At 40.7% G+C, this 19,796-nt stretch overlaps 1 protein-coding gene across 1 annotated transcript in view; it reads right to left on the bottom strand.

Moving 5' to 3' along the window:
* Positions 1–19,635, bottom strand: part of gabrr3a (gamma-aminobutyric acid type A receptor subunit rho3a) — a 28,874-nt gene extending 9,239 nt beyond the window's left edge. Inside the window, exons 1-6 of the mRNA XM_051683358.1 lie at positions 19,591–19,635; positions 14,219–14,295; positions 13,429–13,744; positions 11,929–12,041; positions 1,243–1,310; positions 482–705 (exon numbers count right to left, since the gene is read on the bottom strand). Of these exons, the coding sequence (XP_051539318.1) occupies positions 482–705; positions 1,243–1,310; positions 11,929–12,041; positions 13,429–13,571 (548 nt within the window). The 5' untranslated portion in view covers positions 13,572–13,744; positions 14,219–14,295; positions 19,591–19,635. The remainder of the gene's footprint in view (positions 1–481; positions 706–1,242; positions 1,311–11,928; positions 12,042–13,428; positions 13,745–14,218; positions 14,296–19,590) is intronic.
* Between the last annotated feature and the right edge of the window lie 161 nt (positions 19,636–19,796).

Here is a 19,796-nt window from a genome sequence, read left to right as displayed (position 1 = left end):
CTTTGAAGAATCTACAGCCAGGGGCGCATTCAATGCACGGGTGTACACGGGCTGAAGCCCAGAGACCCACAACTCCCAGGGGGGCCCCGTTCGCTTAGTCCGCCACCCTATTCTCCCATGTCTCTGATTGTGGGAGAGTGGGTGGCGCTGATATAAACACGGAGAAGGTGGACAGTAATGAAAGCCGTCCATGGCATTACTATGACCAGGCATTTGTTGAAAAGATTTAAAAATTCTCCTTTTGTGTTCCACGTGATTTAAAATTATTCCCTTAAGCACTTCACAACAAATTCTTAATCCTATATCTTAAAAAGTAAAGAGCAGCAATAAAATAGCTTTTTGAAAAAAAAAAAACAAGAAAAAAAAAACCCATTTACTCTCCTGCAAAACTTGAAAACACATGGAAATGCTGCAGGGAAATTACTTGGGTTTCACACCCTTTCAAAACCATCTGGTTTCACTAAAATGGCTCTCATGGTACCTGACACTGTAAAGAATGTTTCCATCTGGGTAGACTCTGAGCATGATATTTTCCATGGTGGTGTCATGAATGAAAGAACGCTTGGAGTGAACAAAGAAGACGTCGGGCACCCAGATCTTTTTCACCAGCCGAGCGTCAAACGTTCTGCTTTTGTTGTTGCTGGAAGGGAAAGCTAGTCTGTCATCCTGCCAGTAATGTCTAAGGTACAATGTCATGGTAAAGTCCTATACAAAAGACACAAAATATTTTGTCATTTATTTTGTCTGAATAAGCCACTCCTTTAAACCAATCACAAAAATTAAATCAAAACTTTTGCAAAAGTGGTATAAAAGTTTATATATATATATATATATATATATATATATATATATATATATATATATTCTGTATATGCAAAAATTTTATGAATCCAGCATAAATACAAAGATTATATTGGAAACAAATTTGCATTTTACATTTTTTCAAAAGATTTTGACCTTTCTATATTGTTATTCTTGCACAATGTTCCTGTATGAAAAGTGCATCAAAATATGTGCACCATATAAACATGTCCATGGATTTGGTACATGTTCATAGTCTTTGTAGCATGAGAGTTTTGACCTTTGCCCTCTGCTTCAGTCATGTATCCAATTTGTTTAAATGGTTGAGGATTTAAGCTTGACGAACTGTATGCCTAGCAATGGGAGTTGAGCAAAGTTGGCGTGCAAAGCTCACTGACAGGGTAAAGGTTAAAAGTAATATATAAAAGAGCAGACACTCACCATATTGACCTCAGAGATGCTGTCGATGCTTTCCACCTGCACGTCAATACCAACTGGAATAGCTGAGCCTGAGCCAGGGTGTCACAAAACAGAAAAGAAAGTGTCCGAATTGCATATGACTGAGGAGTGATTATCAACATCATGCTGTTTTCTGAGAACAACCTGCACGAATGACGTCCTCCCCAATCTGGACTAAAATGAAATGAAACTCAATCTTAGTGTTCATATGCAGGGATTAGCCTGACAATAACAATCGCACACATGCCCAATAACAATAACAAAAATTACCCAAAAGTTCCATGGTACTGCCCTGTTTTTTTAAAGACATGTTACCTTGGTAATACAATGTTTCTAATGTGTATTTTATTACCATGGCATTCTTTGATCTTGGAGTACCATCAATACCATCATCAATATTATGGTAATCATTTAATACCATGATACAGTATATATAAAAAAATTATCTATATTACCAGATGATGATGATGATGATGATGATGAGATATATATATATATATATATATATATATATATATATATATATATATATATATATATATATAAAGTGCTTGAGAGATTATTTTTCTCGGATCTTCAAAATTCATGGAATTACTGCAACATCATAACCACGCACTGCAAGACTGCAAAAACTTGCATACCTTGTTGACATGTTAAGGCTTCATATTAAGACCATCCAGCGGCTGAAGTGTACAGGTAAAATGTGTTAACTATCTGTCTATCGCGGATATGCAAAGTCCAGCCGCATAACAAGGCGTGTTCCAAAAAAACATAATATTGTAATCATCATTTTATTTTTATCAGTTGTTATACTTTTTCTTTTTTTTCCCTGCATTTCTTTTTCTGCATTTCTCACGGCCTTGGATGATAGCGCTCACCCTCTCTCGCACGCACGCGCGATCAAACAGTGCGCGGGAAGGAGAGATGAGATATGATACATATGCCCCGCTTCCCTTATTTACTGACGCCTTTAAGTTTTCCTGTCGGCATTTGTTTTGCCACAAAGCACGATCGCACAAAGTAAATTACCTCAGCAATTATTATATAAAACATTTGTCAACCGTTATGTACAGTATATATGTATATAATGTATACATCAGTGGCATACAGTCAGCCCCTTCAAAGGAGTGACATAAATGGAGACGGAAAAATTATTTAAATTATTAAACGTTCTTTCTCCCCTTTTTTTTTTTTTTTTTTTTTTTTGCATATATATGCATTTAATAAATAAATAATTAAAAATACTGTATTATACAGCTTCATAACAGCTTAAAATAACTTAAATTGATCAGGCTTCGTCAGCGCGCCTTTCGAACAGCTCTGCCGAGTATTCATCTAGCGAATCTCTGCTCTCTTCCTAACAAAACGGACGAACTACATCTCCTCACCCATACAAACAAGGACTTTTCAACCTCTGCTGCCTTGTGCTTCATAGAAACCTGGCTAAGTGAAGCCATTCCAGACAGCGCGTTACATCTGCCGGGCTTTCAGCTGTTCAGAGCGGATCGCATCGCGGAGATAATGGGGAAAAGAAGAGGCGGTGGAACATGCTTTTACATCTTCCTAACAAAACGGACAAACTACATCTCCTCACCCGTACAGACAAGGACTTTTCAACCTCTGCTGCCTTGTGCTTCATAGAAACCTGGCTGAGTGAAGCCATTCCGGACAGCGCATTTCATCTGCCGTTCTTTCAGCTGTTCAGAGCAGATCGCATCACGGAGATAATGGGGAAAACGAGAGGCGGTGGAACATGCTTTTACATCAATGAAAGTTGGTGTACAGATGTAACAACGTTAAAGAAGATGTGCTGTCCTAATTTGGAAGCACTCTTTATTAGCTGTAAGCCTTTCTACTTGCCGCAGGAGTTTTCCTCGTTTATTCTGGTGAGTGTTTCTATTCCACCACACGCATGTGTGAACGCAGCACTGCAACAGCTGGCTGATCAAATCACAGACACAGAACAACAATACCCGGACTCAGTTATTATTATTCTCGGGGATTTTAACAAAGCAAATTCACACGTGAACTGCCCAAATACAAACAGCACATTACACGCCCAACCAGAGACAGAAATATACTGGATCATTACTACACAACAATAAAGAATGCATATCACTCTGTCCCTAGAGCAGCTTTGGCACTCTCTGATCACTGTCTGGTTCATCTTCTTCCAACCTACAGGTAGAAACTAAAATCAGCTAAACCTGTAGTAAAGACTGTAAAGAGAAGTACCAATGAAGCAGAGCTGGAACTACAAGACTGCTTTGACTGCACTGATTGGGGTGATTTGAGGCTGCAGACACCAATCTGGACAAGCTCACAGATACTGTGACATCATATATCAGTTTCTGTGAGGATATGTGCATTCCTTCTAGGACTTATTTAACATACAACAACGACAAACCGTGGTTTACAGCATAACTCTGGCAGCTTTGTCAAGCAAAATAGGATGCTTACAGAGGTGGGGATAAAATATTGTACAATCAGGCCAGGAACACACTGAATAAAGAAATCAGAGTGGCTAAAAGAAGATACTCTGAGAAGCTGAAAAACAAGTTTCCAGCTAATGACCCTGCATCAGTGTGGAGTGGCCTGAAACAACTTACTAACTACAAGACTCCTGCCCCCAACCCTGTGGTGGACCAACAACTGGCTGACGACCTGAATGTGTTCTACTGTAGATTTGAAAGGCCCAATCTCACACCCCACACCCGCTCTGACCTTCACTTCACACAAATATCAACACCTACTGCAACCCCCCTCCTCCCCCCTCCTGCTACTCAACCTGCACTTAAGATCTGTGAAGAGGAGGTGTGCCGTATCTTCCGAAAACAAAAGACAAGGAAAGCACAGGGCCCAGATGGTGTTTCACCCACTAGTCTAAAATCCTGTGCTAACCAGCTGGCCCCCATCTTCACACTGATCTTCAATAGATCACTTGAGCAGTGTGAAGTCCCATGCTACTTCAAATGCTCAATCAACATTCCTGTCCCAAAGAAACCCCAAATCACAGGACTTAATGATTTCAGACTCGTCGCTCTGACGTCTGTGGTCATGAAATCATTTGAGAGACTGGTGTTGGCCCACCTGAAGGACATCACGAGACCCCCTTCAATTTGCTTATTGAGCAAACAGGTCTGTGGATGATGCAGTCAACATGGGATTTCATCATATTCTGCAACATCTGGACAGATGTTCTCCAGACTAAATTACACCACCTCTCTGTTCCCATGTCTATCTGTCAGTGGATCACCAGCTTTCTGACAGACAGGCAGCAGCTAGTGAGACAGGGGAAATTCACTTCCAGCACATGTACAATCAGCACTGGTACCCCCAGGGATGTGTGCTCTCCCCACTACTCTTCTCCCTGTATACAAATGATTGTACCACCAAGGACCCCTCTGTCAAGCTCCTGAAGTTTGCAGATGACACTTCTGTCATTGGCCTCATCCAAGACGAGGATGAGCCTGTATACAGAAGGGAGGTTGAACGGATGGCTCACTGGTGTAGTCAAAACAACCTGGAGCTGAACAAGCTCAAAATGGTGGATATGATTGTGGACTTTAGGAGGAACACCCCAATATTGACCCCCCTCACCATTCTAAACAGCACTGTGGCAGCAGTGGTAATTCAGGTTCATGGGCACTACCATCTCACAGGACCTGAAGTGGGAGACCCACATTGACTTCATTGTGAAAAAGGCCCAGCAGAGATTGTACATCGTTCGCCAGTTTAGGAAGTTCAACCTGCCACAGGCACTGCTGATACAGTTCTACTCAGCAGTCATTGAGTCTGTCCTCTGCACTTCAGTAACTGTCTGGTTTGGTGCAGCTACGAAATCGGATATCAGAAGACTACAAAGGACAGTTCGGACTGCTGAGAGGATTATTGGTTGCCCCCTGCCCACCCTTCAAGAACTGTACACTTCCAGAGTGAGGAAAAGGGCTGGAAAAATCACTCTGGACCCCATTCACCCAGCCCACTACCTTTTTGAACTGTTGCCTTCTGGCAGGCACAGGAACAGTTTTTTTCCATCAGGCTGTCCATCTCATGAAGAGTTAAAACTGCCCCATTGAGCAATAATTATTTGCAATACACAGCTTAGTCTATTTATATTTATCCAACAAATCCTACCTTTCTGCCATACATTCCCTGTATATAAATACTTCATTTTCTATTCACCTTTTATTTTATTCTATTCTTTTTTTTATTATTATTATCTCTGTCTTGTTGCTGTATTGTTTGTGCACTGAAAGCTTCTGTCACCAAGACAAATTCCTTGTATGTGTAAGCATACTTGGCAATAAAGGTCATTCTGATTCTGATTCTGTCCTTGTTAGAGCCAGTTGTACTTTGTCTTTGAAGACTGTAGTGTGCACCTTTGTATGAAATCTTCAGTTTTTTGTTTTTGTTTTTTGGGCAATTTCAAGCATTGTATAGCCATCATTCCTCAAAACAATGATTGACCGATGAGTTTCTAGAGAAAGCTGTTTCTTCTTTTTGCCATTTTTGACCTAATATTGACCTTAAGACATGCCAGTCTATTGCATACTGTGGCAACTAAAAAACAAACACAAGGACAATGTTAAGATTCATTTAACAAACCAAATAGCTTTCAGCAGTGTTTGATAAAATGGCAAGTGGTTTTCTAGAACCAGATTAGCAATTTAGAATGATAACTCAAGGATAAGGTTTTGGAGTGATGGCTGCTGGAATTTAAGTCTGTCAAGATTTGATCAAAACTGACAAAAAATAGTGATGGTGCTGTATTGAACATCAGTGATATTATCAGTTGAATGACACTTTGGTGAATTAAAATACCAATTTCCTTCCGAAACAGCGAAATCTGTACATTATTCCAAACTTTTGGCTGCCAGTGTATGTATATATATATATATATATATATATATATATATATATATATATATATATATATATATATATACAGTTGAAGTCAGATGTTTACATGCACTTAGGTTGAAGTCAATAAAACTTTTTTTTTTTAATCCCCTTTTCTCCCAATTTGGAATGCTCAATTCAAGTCCTCATGGTGGCGCAGTTACTCACCTTAATATGGGTGGTGGAGGACAAGTCTCAGTTGCCTCCACTTCTGAGACCGTCAATCCGCACATCTTATCATGTGGCTTGTTGTGCATGACACTGCGGAGACTCTGCATGTGGAGGCTCATGCTGCCCTCTGCGATCCACACACAACTTACCACGCGCCACATTGAGAGCAAGAACCACTAATCGCGACCACAAGGAGGTTACCCCATGTGACTTTACCCTCCCTAGCAACCAGGTCAATTTGGTTGCTTAGATGACATGGCTGGAGTCAGTCAGCACACCCTGGACTCAAACTCACGACTCTAGGGGTGGTAGTCAGCGTCAATACTCGCTGAGCTACCCAGGCCCCCATTAAAACTCATTTTTTAACCACTCCACAGATTTAATATTAGAAAACTATAGTTTTGGCAAGTCGTTCAGGACATCTACTTTGTGCATGACAAAAGTAGTTTTTCCAACAATTGTTTACAGACAGATTGTTTCACTCTTAATTGACTATATCACAATTCCAGTGGGTCAGAAGTTTACATACACTAAGTTAACTGTGCCTTTAAGCAGCTTGGAAAATTCCAGAAAATGATGTCAAGACTTTGGACATTTAGCCAATTAGCTTCTGATAAGAAGTGTACCTTTGGATGCATTTTAAGGCCTACCTTCAAACTCAGTGCCTCTTTGCTTGACATCATGGGAAAATCAAAAGAAATCAGCCAAGACCTCAGAAAAAACATTGTGGACCTCCACAAGTCTGGTTCATCCTTGGGAGCAATTTCCAAATGCCTGAAGCTACCAGGTTCATCTGTACAAACAATAGTACACAAGTATAAACACCATGGGACCACGCAGCCATCATACCGCTCAGGAAGGAGAAGCATACTGTCTCCGAGAGGTGAATGTAGTTTGGTGCAAAAAGTGCAAATCAATGCCAGAACAACAGCAAAGGACCTTGTGAAGATGCTGGAGGAAACAGGTAGACAAGTATCTATATCCACAGTAAAATGAGTCCTACATCGACATAACCTGAAAGGCTGCTCAGCAAGGAAGAATCCAATGCCCAAAACCACCATAAAATAAAAAAATGTAAAAAAAAAAAAAAAAAACAGACTACAGTTTGCAAATGCACATGGGGACAAAGATCTTACTGTTTGGAGAAATTGAGAAACAAATTAAGAAACAAAAATAGAACTTTTTGGCCATAATGACCATCATTATGTTTGGAGGAAAAAGGGTGAGGCTTGCAAGCCGAAGAACACCATCCCAACCGTGAAGCATGGGGGTGACTGCATCATGCTGTGGGGGTGCTTTGCTGCAGGAGGGACTGGTGCACTTCACAAAATAGATGGCATCATGAGGAAGGAAAATTATGTGGATATATTGAAGCAAAAGCTCAAGACATCAGCCAGGAAGTTAAAGCTCAGTCGCAAATGGGTCTTCCAAATGGACAATGACCCCAAGCATACCTCCAAAGTTGTGGCAAAATTGCTTAAGGGCAACAAAGTCAAGATATTGGAGTGGCCACCACAAAGTCCTGACCTCAGTCAGATAGAAAAATTGGGGGCAGAACTGAAAAAGCGTGTGCGAGCAAGGAGACCTACAAACCTGACTCAGTTACACCAGTTCTATCTGGAGGAATGGGCCAAAATTCCAGCAACTTATTGTGAGAAGCTTGTGGAAGGCTACCCAAAATGTTTAAACCAAGTTAAACAATTTAAAGGCAATGCTACCAAATACTAACTAATTGTTTGTAAACTTCTGACCCACTGGGAATGTGATGAAAGAAATAAAAGCTGAAATAAATCATTCTCTCTACTATTATTTTGACATTTCACATTCTTAAAATAAAGTAGTGATCCTAACTGATCTAAGACAGGGAAAGTTTTCTACAATTAAATGTCAGGAATTGTGAAAAACTGAGTTTAAATGTATTTGGCTAAGATGTATGTAAACTTCTGACTTCAACTGTATATATATATATATATATATATATATATATATGGTATATCATATATACATATATCAGTGGTATGCAGTGTATTAACTGGGTACCACTTCAACAACAAAAATGTCAGTTATTTTAAGCTGTTACGAAGCTGTATAATACGGTATTTTTATTGATTTATTTATTAAATGCATATACATGCAAAAAAAGAAAAAAGAAAAAGTATAACAACTGATAAAAATGAAATGATTACAATATAATGTTTTTTTTTTTGGAACACGCGTTCCTTGCTATGCGGCTGGATTTTGCAAACCCGCGATAGACACAATACTTTAACATTTCTTGCTGTTAACACATTCTACCTGTATTTCTTCCACCCCTCCTCAGCCGTTGGATGGTTTTATTATGAAGCATTAACATGTCAACAAGGTATGCAGTTTTAAGAAGTTTTTGCTGTCTTGCAGTGCGTGGTTATGATGTTGCAGTAATTCCATGAATTTTGAAGATCTGAGAAAAATAAACTCATAAGCACTTGGCCATGCAACAGTCAGCGCACCTCCGCAGAATATATTTGATGCACTTCATCCTCATGCAGTTGTGCCAAGAGTTGGCAGAGTGACATTTCATGAAGTTTTGCTATAGTCAGGGCCGAGTAAATGTACATTTTCCATTTTTAGGTGAACTACTTTAACTGATGGCTCATTTTTTGAGCACAGACCTGACAAGACATACTCCAAATAAAACAGTCTCATAAAAATATTACTCTTAGGAGATGCTGTACAAAATTCAGAATTAATTAAAGACAAAGAAATAATTTAGAAAATCTTAAATTGATTGTTAATGATTATCTAATAATATTTGCACTAAAAATATATGACACTAGTCTGTCCTTGTCACAACCTACAAACTCAGTGGAAGCCTCAAGTCACAGTTCTAATCTGATGGGGATAAGGCTCTACTTTGTGTTTTATTGATCATTTTCTTAGACAATGTCAAGTGAATTTTCTAAAAAGCTCCTATAAAACCTGCCAGATTACCACATTCATTCAATTCCTTTACAATACACACACATTCGCACTTTTTCTTAAGCCTGACATGCTGAAAACTGCTCCGTTAATGTTTTCACATTCACAATTATGAATGACATCAGAATCACATACTGTATGTGACATATTTTCAATTCAAAACGGCAAAGTTCGGCAAATGGTCAGTAGTTTACTTCCAGTTGGTACAACATTTTAATCATAAAACAGTGGTCAAATTTTGCATGTTAAGTTAGATACTTTCATCTTACATGACACTAACACTCTTAACCTGAATTGCAAGCTGATGCATGACATTGGATTAATCCACGAGGTTCCTGTTTAGCTTCTTAAACTTGACTCCCGCCTTCATCGATTTGACTGGCTGTCTAAAATGACATTGACGAGCGGTGTTAGACTACTGAGCATGCTAAAAATTTAACTTTTTTAAACCTTTATATTATTTCTGCAACAACTTAATGACAACTAGATGCCGATGCATAATGGACTGCAGCAGAACAGCAACAAGGATATCAATTATTGGGGGGGTGGGGAGGCATATCTGATTATTGGAGGGGACTTGTCCCTCTCAATGTGTATTGCGGTTACAGTCCTGATTAAAGGTTCAGCATAAAGACATAATAACAGTAGTCCAAATGACAAGTGCACAATGTTCCAAGTTTTCTGGGGCCATAGAAAAGCTTAGTGTTGTATGGACTGCGGTATTTTAATGATGATCCCCCCCCCCCCTTTGGACATCGAGAGCAGTGGTAAAAATTAAGTGTTATTGTATGGAAAAGAGCAGTTTAGGATTCTTGAAGAAAATGTGGTTTTAAGATTCAGTGGGGTAAAAAAACTATGAGGCACTACTTGAGGACAGTAAATAATTTTGTGTATTTTCTTTTTGCTAGCCAGCTGATGTCATGTCATTTTACAGATACATCAGTGATGAAAATAAATTAAAATTATATTCATCTTTTCTTTGATACAGAATAAAAAAGAAACAAAAGATTACTGAAACTGGCATATTGCTAGCAATGCAGACACAGTGTTTGTCTTGTGCTGTGTGAACTTAAAAAAAACCATATCTTTTAAAACCAAAAATTATCACATTTTGGATGCATTAAAAAAAAAAAAAAAACCTTAAAGCCTTTATTCAGAAAATTATAATTTTTATCACCTTTACTATTTTAAAGGACCGAGTACCATTATATTTGTGACCTCAACACCCGTGACCCCCCACCCCCAAAATGGTTTGGTCTCCCCCAGTGTTCAAGACATGGTTATGTCCTTGGCTATAGTTGCCAAACTCACAGCATTGGTTGCTGTGTTTGCCAGGTCGGGATGCTCACACTATGATTTGTCAGCACCACAGAGCCAGTGTTTATATTTTAAACCTACAAATGTCTTATGTATAGTTATCTCTGTGTCAATTTGTCATAGGTGAATGTATTTTAACACAGAAAAAAAATAGCATATATCTCCTTTAAATAATACCTTAAACATTACTTAAATGGACCCAAAATCATATACAGAATAGAGAAAGACTTAGCAAAGAGATTATTTGATTGAATGACTGAATTGTATTCTTATTCTAAATTCTGCCAGATTTAGCCACATTCCAAAAGCATTCTCGGCAAACTACTGGTATTATAATCCAGATTACTGTGTATAAAACACATCTGTCCTCAGTGTATTGTCTGCTTGGCACTGCTACCAATCTGGGTCAGAAGGTTTTTTTAGGACTGATGTGGACGCATTGCATATGACACTCTAACCTACATTCCTACGACAATCTCTGTAGTCACTGAGTCACGCTCTGGCCGGTTGCCTCACTGTGACTTTTAAAGCTCTTAATCTCAAATTCATCCAGTGTAACAGAGGCAGAAGATTTTACTTAACCTCATTCTGCGGGTTATATCTCAATGGACATATACTGTCCCATAACAGCAGCAAGTATAGATGATTTCTTTCTCGCCACAACATGCTTCATGCAAGTAACCAGCTTTTAATGCATGAGAGAACGAGACTTTGTCAGGAGGTAATCTAGTGCTTTCCAATATCATAAAAAAAAAAAAAAAAAAAAAAAAGTTGATAACGCATAAAACATACATTTCAGTTAACATTTATGGTAATTTGCTTTTGCTTACATAAAAGTGATAATGAAAATTACCATCAAAGGGTGAGGTATGTGGATTTCTGACACTAAAACACATCACTTTGGATTCCCAGTGGTCTTTTAGATAATCACATTGTTACTCTCTCTCTCTCACTCTCTCTCTCTCCCTCTCTCTCTCTCTCTCTCTCAGTCTTGAAATTGCTCTATCTTTCCACATTGTTCTCTCTTTGCTCCTTCCAGTTGTATTACTGTAGTGCTGTTATACATGTCACGATGTGTAACCGTGCCAACTGTTGCCTAGGAAACATTTAATATCAGCAATGTCATTCAAATCAACCTAAAAGTCACCAAAATGACACCTAAAGCTCATTACACAAGAATGCTACTAAGTCTAACTTGTATAGCCCGTTAAGAATCTGTGTAGATAAACAATCCCATCGCTACATATTTTGGGAATTTAAAAGTAATGGGAGGTAATAAGAGATTCATAAGTGGCTTTGGAAAGGGATGGATTTCCTCACCTCCAAAACCAGGCCTCATGGCGAAGTCGTGATCCTCAATTCGCAGGAGCTGCTCTGATTTGATCAGCAGAGATTTGGTACTGTCAGACTTCTTCATTTTAAAGTCTATTCGGCTGTTTGAAAGAAGTCAAAATGTGGACGGTTTATTTTTACATGCACAGACATTTAAAAGTAAAACAAAATAAAAATTACACAGGACATGGATGGATGGATGGAATTTTTTCTGAAATTTTCTGCCACAACTGACACTCTTCCCTGAGAATGACCCACCTCTCCGGATCAGTACTACAGGACTAAATTACTACCTAGTGTTGTTGTTTACCCCACATACCTTGCTCGATCTTGAGCTCGAATTATAGAGTTTCTTCATCAACAATTAATTATACCCTCAATCACACAAACATGCACTCTCAAACAACCCTACAGTTCAAACATAACACAGTGCTTCAGCTTGGTTTATATGAATAAACGCTACTTTTACATATTGGACTACAGGGGAGATGCATTAAGTAATTGAGCCTGAGTTTATACAGGCCAAAGAGGCTTGAAAATTAAACAGAATGGAGCAGATTGATAATGTACAAAGCAAAGTTCAAACTCAAAGCAAAAAAGTTCAAAGTGATTTGACTGACAATATGAAAGCTACTAAAGATAATCTGCTGTAGGTCTGGCATTCCTATCCAAAACCCGAAAAAAGAGAAAAGTTCAAAACAGTTCTCAGACCAGCTAGTGAAGAGAATCATACATAGTCATGCCAGATCTGGACATAAAAATGTCAATATATCACAGTTGAAAAGACCAGCTTTGCTAACCACAAGCATGTGTTGTGTTTTGCATTCTTGTTGACAGCATGAAATGCTTGCATGCTGGTATAGAGATTAACCAGCAAACCTTCATTTGGTCAACCAGCTTTATCAGAAAGACTGTGATGGTTGACCAGCATTTTTGTTTTATTTGCTAGTGAACAACATGACAATGCTGGTCCACCAGCTACACCAGCACCAAACCAGCACTAACCAGCTTGGACCATCATGGAAATTCATTCAGCAGGGATTTTAACTCATCAAATTATTACAGACAGCAAAGAGTACATTGAAAAAAAGTTTTTTCAAGGTAACTTTCTTCATTTGGTAACATCTAAACTAACTGGTTAATTTAAAAAATTTTCTTAAATCTGACTAAATCAACCTGAAAAATTATATTACACCTACGGAAATCATTTTTATGGATTAGATAAAGTAGAAATACATCCTTAAGGTAACAATTGCTTTTTTCAGTGTACTGTAGACATTTTGCAAACAGCTTACTGTATCACAAAATACCTAAGTATATATTAGGCCCTATCGGGTACCATAAGATAACTACCATGCAGGTTTTTAAAATGTTGTGGTGTTCAAATTACAGCACTATTAGATCTGCTAAATACACACAAAGTTAATCCTGGTCATATAAACCAAAACTCCAATCATGCAAAATAGGAGCAAGCACAGGTATCCTCACCCTCCATGCTTCTGCTGTGTGTTTTCCCCCAGATAGACGTCCTTGTGCCTGCGGTGGTTTGGATTGTTGTTTCCTTTGAGCAGGGCGAAGGGCCACAGCCAGGCCAGGCACAACAGCCTAAATCCCGAATGAACCAAGTTCATGGCCAGGGCCTGAGCTCCAGGGTTTGATGCGGGGAGAAATAGAGAAACGCTCCCCAGTCACACAGGCTCCACTGTGGGATCAGTCTAATACTCCAGAGCCCCTCACCCAGCATCCTTTCCATCTCTGAGTGTCGCCCATTCCCTCTGATCTCATTCGAAGTAATAGATCCATGCTGGGTAGGAATGGTTACATTGTAACAGGTAATCTTGCGATATAAGTTCTCCACCTCTAATGACTTCTGGCTTCGCTTGTGTGTTTGTATGTTTATGGATAGCGTTCTCTGTCTCCCTCAGTCCACCCCACCCTGCCTAAAAGCCTGTGTGTTCTTCCAACATGGTGTTTTCCCTCCAACCCCTCCCTCCGATTAAAACCAAATATCAGTTTATTTCTATAATGACAAAGGAATGACGTTAATTCCACACTAATCTTCTTACATGCAGCTGCTGAAATCTTTCAGTAACCTATAAAATACAAGGAAGGCGGGATGCATTGCAATCAGTACCAACGCTGCCATCGGCTTGGTTTAAAAAAGCTACTAACCCTCTTTTTTTAAAAGAATGCTGGGGTTTACATTTTCACGATCAAATACACTTCCCTGCAGAGACAGACACATAAATAAGCATGACCATCTACATACATACTGTACCTTTGACCTAAGAAATCTGCACATCTGCCAGACAGTCATGCCTCTTCAATGCAATATGAATCTTCTCATGTCCATCCCTCAACACAGAGGAAACATAGTTTTATTTTTACTCACTGAGGCTTTTAAAAGTCAATAGTACTCTGAATAAATCCAACCTTGCATCTAGTCTTAAAGGGTTAATTCACCCTTTGGAAGTCATCACATGTGTTTCATTGGTTTTAATTTCATACAATTTATTAATCAGCTGTTGGCCAAAACAATGGTTCTATAGATTTGTAAAAATTTTTTTAGCAGTTTTACATATTTTTGTTGTTGCAGGTTTTACATTTTTGCTAAATCTTTTGTGTTTTTATATTATAATTTGATATTGTTAACATTTTGCTGAAAAACCAGTGACAGGTTTTTTGATGACATTGTGGCCTGTTTTTTTTTCTTCCTGTGCAAGTAACAATAAAAAAGTTTAATAGATTTTTTGTAACCAAGACTTTGATGGAATGTTCTGAGTTCAATACAAGTCAAGTCATATCGACAGCATTCGTAGCATAATGTTGATTGCCACAAAACATTTAATCTGGGTTGCAGGCACTTACAATAGAAGTGAATGGGGTCAATCTGTACATGTTAAAATACTCACTGTTTCAAAAGTATAGCCACATGATGTAAATAATATGCATACTAACATAATTTCAGTGTAATAAAATTGATCACTAACCTTCTCTGTGTAAAGGTATAGCCAATTTTACATATTCGTTGCCATGACGACGTAACACTGTAGACTTTACAGCTCAAATATTACAGTTTTAACAGAACAATTAATGTAAGTGCTTTATAAATTTATAAGCTTCACATTTCTGCCTTTAAACCCTCCAAAAACTGGCCCCATTCACTTTCATTGTAAGTAACTCACTATTTATTTTTTTTAAGAAAAAGAGCGATGAGTCAAAATTAATTTTTGTGGTAATCAGCATTAAGCCACAAATGCTGTCGATTGAGCATAACTTGTGTTGAATCCGGAATATTTCTTTCAGGTGTGTGTCTATGAATTGGAAACATTTGGGAGCAAAAAGTGTGACAACTAGCTCCTTTCTCCCATATACTGTATAGTCTTCCTGTAATTACATGTATCTCTATCCATCTTACATCTAATTGGATGTCATCCTGCTATTAGCCCTTGATGCATAGACCCAACATGGTGCTAATCTGTGAGACATATCTTAACTTGCTGTTTAGTCCTCTCATTGAGGATTACAGTCATGGAGAAGATAAAGAGATGATGGAGAGATGAAAAGGGAGGGATATAATAAAGGGATAGGAGAAAGAAATAGAGGCTTACTATAGAAGACATGTGATATGAAAAGAGCAAAATTATGGTAGAGTGCTAAATATATTACATAACTGTGAGTCATGCTTCACTGACTGAGCTAAACCTAAAAAATGTGGCAGATTACCAGTCATTACCAGTGTTGGGTAACGTTACTTTTAAAAGTAACTCGTTACAATATTGCGTTACTCCTTAAAAAAAGGAACTTAATTAATTAAAAAGATACTTTTATGGAAAGTAAAGCATTACGTTACTTTTGCATTTGTGATAATGTTGAGTTCATGGGAAATGGAGGAGTCAGGAGACAATGAAACAGGTTCAAGGTCAGAGTTTATTTTTCTTTAGATATTGAACTCTGCTGACTTTCAGGCATGTTGCACACTCTTTAGATATTATACTCTGCCAATCTCCCTCCCACTCTGATGCTCTGGAATGCCTTTTCAGGTCTCCCTCCACCATCACTATAATGAGAGACAGGTGTTAGAGTAATTACAACCCAGGTGACGAGCCTTACCATTTTCCCTCTCCCGCAGACAGACACATAACTGGGGCAACATCCGGCCTGCCCATTCCCCCCCCCCCCCCGCATTTCTGGAGAGAAAGTCATCACAATCATCTGTGCCCCGGTCTGTGGACCACCTTGATCAGAACAGAGGGTGAAGGCCCACCTCAGCAGGTAGTAGCGCAGGGCAAGAACAGCCCACTTAATCGCAAGACACTCCTTTTTCATGGTACTGTACTTTGTCTCCCTGAAGGAGAGCTTGAAACTAATAAACAGTACCGGCTGCTCCTCCCCTCCCACCTCCTGCGAAAGCACCGCCCCCAGCCCCCTATCAGATGCATAAAATAAAGGGGAGAGAGAAATTAGAAGCATGTAAAAGCAGTCCCCCTCAAAGGCCACTTTTATCAAAGGTATTAAGGTCTTTACCTTAAGAAAACCCTGTCGGCACGACTCTGTCCACTGGACCGGATCGGGAGCCCCCTTTTTTAGTAAGGTCAGTCAGTGGGCTTGTGACGTCAGAATAACTAAGCACAAACCTCTGAAACAGCCCCAAAAACTGCCTTACCTCCTTTTTGGTCTTGGGTGTCGGGCAGGCTGCGATCACTGCGGTTTTATTAACCTGTGGACGCACCTGCCCGTGAACCAAGTGGAACCCCAGATACCGAACTTCCACCCGCCCAATTGCGCACTTCTTCAGGTTAGCCGTGAGTCCCGCCTGTCGCAGCAACCTCAGGATAGCCCTCAGATGCTGCATATGCTGCCACCAGTCATTACTATAAATATAATATCGTCTAGATATGCGGCGGCATATGCCGTATGCGGTATGAGGATCTTGTCCATGAGGTGCTGAAATGTGTCTGGGGCTCCGAACAAACCGAATGGAAGTGTCACGAATTGGTGTAATCTGAACGGTGTGGAAAAAGCCGTTTTTTTTTCGGGATATTGGAGTTAAAGGGATCTGCCAATAACCCTTTATGAAGTCCAGCATCGAGTAAAATTGATCCGCACCAAACCGATCGAGTAACTTGTCAATTCATGGCATTGGATAAGTGTCAAATTTGGACAACGCGTTCACTTTCCGGTAGTCAACACAGAACCGGACTGAGCTGTCGCTTTTCGGTACCAGAACTACCGGGCTGGCCCAATCGCTGTGCGTCTCTTGCCCATTTCAAGCATTGCCTCTAATTCCTCCTGCACGACCTTTTTCTTGTGTTCAGAAAGGCGATAGGGGCGGCTACGAACTACTACCCCTGGGGTGGTCTCAGTATGGTGCTCTACAAGGTTCATGTGACCGGGAAGGTTTGAAAACACGTCCGCGAATTCCACTTGCAACCGGGCAATGTCTGTAAGCTGCGATGGTGAGAGGTGGTCTCCACAAGAGACCGGGGTGAACGAATTTGGTTTGAGAGTCACCTCCGGCCCAAGCTCTGCCCTCTCCAGAACAACTGTCACCAAGGCTACAGGCACCACCTCCCACCATGGTTTGAGGAGGTTGAGGTGGTAGATTTGATGTGCCCCTCCCCTACCCGTTCGCCTAACCTCGTAATCAAGATCTCCAACTCGTCGTGTGACCTCAAAGGGTCTTTGCCACTTGGCAAGTAATTTGGAGCTTGAAGTGGGCAGCAATACAAGCACTCTATCTCGCTATGCGAATTCACGTAGTCAAGTGCCCCTGTCGTACAGTCGGCATTGATGTTCTTGTGCTTGGAGCAAATTCTCCTGTGTTACCTGCCCCAAAGTGTGGAGTTTTGCTCTAAGGTCAAGAACGTATTGAATTTGATTTTTGCTATTTGAAGGTCCTTCCTCCCAAGCTTCCCATATGACGTCGAGCACGCCCCGTGGCCGACGCCCATACAGTAGCTTGAATGGGGAAAACCCTGTGGAGGCTTGCGGGACCTCTTGTACTGCAAACAACAGGGGTTCGAGCCACTTATCCCAATTTTTAGTGTCTTCGTGTACAAACCTACGTATCATGTTGTTCAAGGTCTTATTAAATCGTTCGAACAACCTGTCGGTTTGCGGGTGATAAACACTGGTGCGAATCGATATAATGCTTAATAATTTGTACAGTTCGCGTAGTGTACGTGACATGAACACTGTGTCTTAGTCAGTGAGGATTTCCTTTGGAATCCCCATTCGGGAGATAATTTTGAAGGGTGCTTCCACAACACTATGTGCTGAGATGTTGCATAGAGGCACTGCTTCTGGATATTGTGTTGCATAGTCCACCAGAACTAATACAAAGTGATGGCCGCGTGCTGTCCGTGATAATGGCCCAATGAGGTCCATGTCAATTCTCACAAAGGGGACCTCGACCAACGGCAGATGCCGCAATGGCGCTTTTGGGGTGGCCAGTGGATTCACCAACTGACATTCACGGCACGCCATACACCATTTGCGTACGTCGCTGTGAATGCCCGGCCATTATATGGTTCAAAGTCTTTTCGTGGCCTAAGTGGCCAGCCATTGGGTAATAGAGAGCCGCCTGGAAAAGTGTTTCCCGACGGCTCTTTGGTACTAATAGCTGCATTGTATTTTCTTTGGTCTGAGTTTCCTGCGTCACTCGATACAACTCTTTAATAATGGAAAAGTACGGATATGTGAGTGCGACATTAGGCTGGAGCTGTTGACCATCAATTACTTTCACCTGGTCAAAGGCATGCTTGAGGGACTAGTCACGCGACTGCTCCAGAGGGAAATCCCCCTCAGGGAAGCCCCTAAGTATGGGAATTCCCTCGTCCACGTCATCGTGACGTGGAGAAGACATTGATGTCCATCACGTTGCACATCACACACCATGAGCCCACTTTACAGGACCCATCCACACACATTACCCTCAATATATATATTTTTCTCCCCTTTTTCTTTGGAATGCCCAATTCCCAATGCGCTCTAAGTCCTTGCAGTGGCATAGTGACTCAACTCAATCTGGGTGGCGGAGGACGAATCTCAGTTGCCTCCACGTCTAAGACTGTCAATCCACGCATCTTATCACATGGCTTGTTGAGCGCGTTACCGCGGAGACATAGCGCGTGTGGAGGCCCACGCTACTCTCCATGACATCCACGCACAACTCACCATGCGCCCCACCGAGAACGAACCACATTATGGTGACCACAAGGAGGTAACCCCATGTGACTCTACCCTCCCTAGCAACCAGACCAATTTGGTTGCTTAGGCCACCTGGCTGGAGTCACTCAGCACACCCTAGATTCGAACTCACGACTCCAGGGGTGGTAGTCAGCGTCTTTACATGCTGAGCTACCCAAGCCCCACCTTCTATACATTTTTAAACTCAGGCCAATCAGTTCCCAGAATTAGTGGATGGGTGAGGCGGGAATTAACCGTGCCCTTGACTCTATGCCTTTTTCCCCTGAATTGTATCTCAGTGGTAACCACTGGATATTTGTGAATGTCATCATGCACACACCTCACCCACACCCGTTTATTCTTGCTTAATGCCCCGCTTTGCACCAAGCATTGGTGGATAGAGGTTTGGGAACAACCCGAATCCACCAAAGCTTGATGTGTATCCCCTTTTACTCTTACCGGTATCCGATACGCTCCTGTCCAATTAGGGGTTGCCTGAAGTGCATCAGGGATCCGGATCAGTGCTCCCACCTCCATCACCAGACATCGATCCTGGCAGTGCCCGGCCTCCCCACAGCTCCAACAGACCGGCCCAGGCTTTCCTTCCACACTCATGGGGGCGGTTTTGCCAACCTGGAGGGGAGAGTGGAGGGAGACAGGGGGAG

The sequence above is a fragment of the Myxocyprinus asiaticus genome, chromosome 42 (assembly GCF_019703515.2).
Source record: "Myxocyprinus asiaticus isolate MX2 ecotype Aquarium Trade chromosome 42, UBuf_Myxa_2, whole genome shotgun sequence".
Classification (NCBI taxonomy): Eukaryota; Metazoa; Chordata; class Actinopteri; order Cypriniformes; family Catostomidae; genus Myxocyprinus; species Myxocyprinus asiaticus.
Note: the sequence above shows the minus strand (reverse complement) of the source record. Positions and strands in the feature narration are given on the sequence as shown.